Source organism: Ctenocephalides felis, unplaced genomic scaffold (assembly GCF_003426905.1).
Source record: "Ctenocephalides felis isolate EL2017-DRISC unplaced genomic scaffold, ASM342690v1 CF-g0.4_SCAFFOLD_01492, whole genome shotgun sequence".
NCBI classification, from domain to species: domain Eukaryota; kingdom Metazoa; phylum Arthropoda; class Insecta; order Siphonaptera; family Pulicidae; genus Ctenocephalides; species Ctenocephalides felis.
The window spans coordinates 9148295-9150929 of record NW_020537646.1 but is presented as its reverse complement, the minus strand read 5'-3'; the positions used below and the strand labels follow the sequence as shown (position 1 = coordinate 9150929).

Here is a 2635-nt window from a genome sequence, read left to right as displayed (position 1 = left end):
CACAAAATGCGTACAGATTATTGAAATCTCTATAAAATATCTGATAATTTGATGTACATATGTCCAATGAACATATTTGACCGCCAAATGACAATTTTTTAACTTATTTTTATTGAGAATCCACAACCGCTGGACCTGCCTTCCTAAAAATTTAATCAGTTATTCATCTTGTCAATACAAGTAAAATGTTTTTTGAATTATTAAAATCGGACGCTCATTTCTCTTAAAAACTGAGTTACTGTTTTTAGCACTTTTTGCCCCGTATCGTCGGAACGGCTAGACCTGCCTTCGCCAAAAACTAATCAGCACGTCTCCTTATCAAAATAAATCGAATGTTTTTTGAATTATTCAAATCGGTTGATCCGTGTTCCCGAAATCGTCGACCAAAATTTGTATCCGCGCGCACATACACACACACACCTACACGCACATACATCCATTTTTTCTAAGGTATGCAAAATGTTCAGAAACCTTTGAAACGTAAAGATATATAAAATTTTTCATTTCCGATTTTTCTGCGATTACTATAACTTACCCTACGGGAAGTTAATAATTGTGATGACTATAAAAATTATTTAAAAATAAATCAGGTTTAGCATCGAAACAAGAAGATAATAATGTCATATTAATACTTTAAATGTAAAAAAAATACCACCCTTCGAAACTTTCAAAATATTTTCTTCCAATCATGAATACTATATATACAAAATTAAATTAAATTAATAAATTAGTTTTTAACTTCTTGATTTCTTTTTATTATTAGCCTTGTCGGAATTAAATAAATATTACTACGTTCATTGTAAAAGTTATTCTTATAAGTGTAGAGTTACTAGTTTGGTATATCACTATTAATTTCTATTCCATATGAACGATAATAAGTTTAAAATATTTGAGAGATAAATAAATTCTTCGAAAATTGAAATTATAAGTTTAAATATTCTGGAATGTTTCATTATAAAATTCAATCGTTCGTCAACTCTACTTACTCCGTTCCTGTTTAAATTATTCATGAGAACCCGTTGTTCTCACTTATTCCGTGTCAACAGCTTAATCCTTTATCAGAGCGATTTAGAAAAATAGCCCAATATAAAAGGACGCTTTCTCGGATTCGATTCATTCTTCAGTTAGGTGTTGTGAACAACTGAAGATTATAATTTAATATCCGTTCCAAAATTTCTAATTAATTACAAGATTCAAAAATAACCATGGTGAATGTTATATTACATAGAATAAGTTTTGTTACTATTGTTTTTTATATAAGTAGTTTTTTGTGCGCCTGCATTAAATGTAATGTAGCAGATTTAGAACCGTCTACTGTGAGTAAAGTGTAACATGGAATAAAATAGTTAAAATATATTAAACAAATACATAAATAAGACATTTTAGACTGTTATGGAGTGTAAACTCTGACATCCCTAATAATCAAATCAAAAACCAAAAAACTAATACTGAGTGATTAATTTTGAATGCCCTACTGATAGAAAATATGTTGAAAGTTTTGAAAGATGATAATTTTATTATATATTTTTTATCAAATTTCTAAATAGTAATTTTATCAAAGTTTTAAATATGTATTCTATTCTAGGAAGAACTAGTCCTTTCTCGGCCTCAGTGGCAAGTTTTAGAACAGCTCGCGGACAACCTGAACCACGAAGAGATGGAACTCGCGTCGGAGCACAAGAGGGGCACTAGCGAGACGGGTTCCGGCGTTTCGAGCGGCATGTGGTTCGGCCCGCGACTCGGAAAGAGGTCTAAAAGACAGAGTGCGGCTGCGGCTGCGGCAGGCCTAAACACCATTATAGACGCAGAATTCAGGAGCAGGGAGCAAAAGAACGAAGAAATCGCCAACATGCTCGAACTATTGCAAGATCAACCGTGGGCTGTCGTCGCATTGACCGGTAATAAAAATTTCAATGTACTCGTATAAATGTTTAATCATTTAATTAACAATTTTATCTAATATTTTTGCCAGGAGGCAGACGATATTCCATGAACTTCACGCCGAGACTGGGAAGGCAGAGCGGCGAACAAATAGGCGGGGCAGAAGGTCCAATGACTGATAGAATTCCACCTTTTGCCCCAAGACTCGGAAGGAAGTTGTTTAACACTCCATTTTCACCGAGATTAGGAAGAGAGCTTTTATATGGTAAAAATCATTATTCTGAATGATAAAATTCAGTATATAAAATCAATTTCAGTATTAACTAACTGTGTAAGAAAACACTTTTGAAATACGAAATACATATTTCTGGCACAGGTACTGTTACAGAATCCCAAACACGGATGTCATAAATAATTCAATTTGAATTGAGTTTCATTTTATTTTGTTGCATTAAATTATCAATCAAAAAATATCTTTTTCAACAATATTTCTAGAAACACTAAGCGGAAACTACATGGCGCATCCACGATACATACGGAGTGTTAACAAGAACAAGAAAGAACAAAAACGATCTTCTTCATAGAGCGGTTAGATTTCTGGTTATGATTTGTGAATTAACACAATTGACTCTACTAGTAATAAATATCATCAGATCGTTCATTGAGTAAACATTGTTTGTGAAATTATTTTCATTAATATTATATTTTGCAAATATGAAACCAAATACTTCATGAGATATGTTTTAGGCCGTCG

General features: G+C 32.4%; 1 protein-coding gene across 1 annotated transcript in view; it reads left to right on the top strand.

The window, feature by feature from the left end:
* LOC113370776 (phosphatidylinositol transfer protein alpha isoform-like) overlaps positions 1-1692 on the top strand; it is a 4820-nt gene extending 3128 nt beyond the window's left edge. The window contains exons 9-10 of the mRNA XM_026611465.1: positions 1265-1320; positions 1586-1692. Coding sequence (XP_026467250.1) covers positions 1265-1320; positions 1586-1692 — 163 coding nt within the window. The remainder of the gene's footprint in view (positions 1-1264; positions 1321-1585) is intronic.
* The last annotated feature ends 943 nt before the right edge of the window (positions 1693-2635 follow it).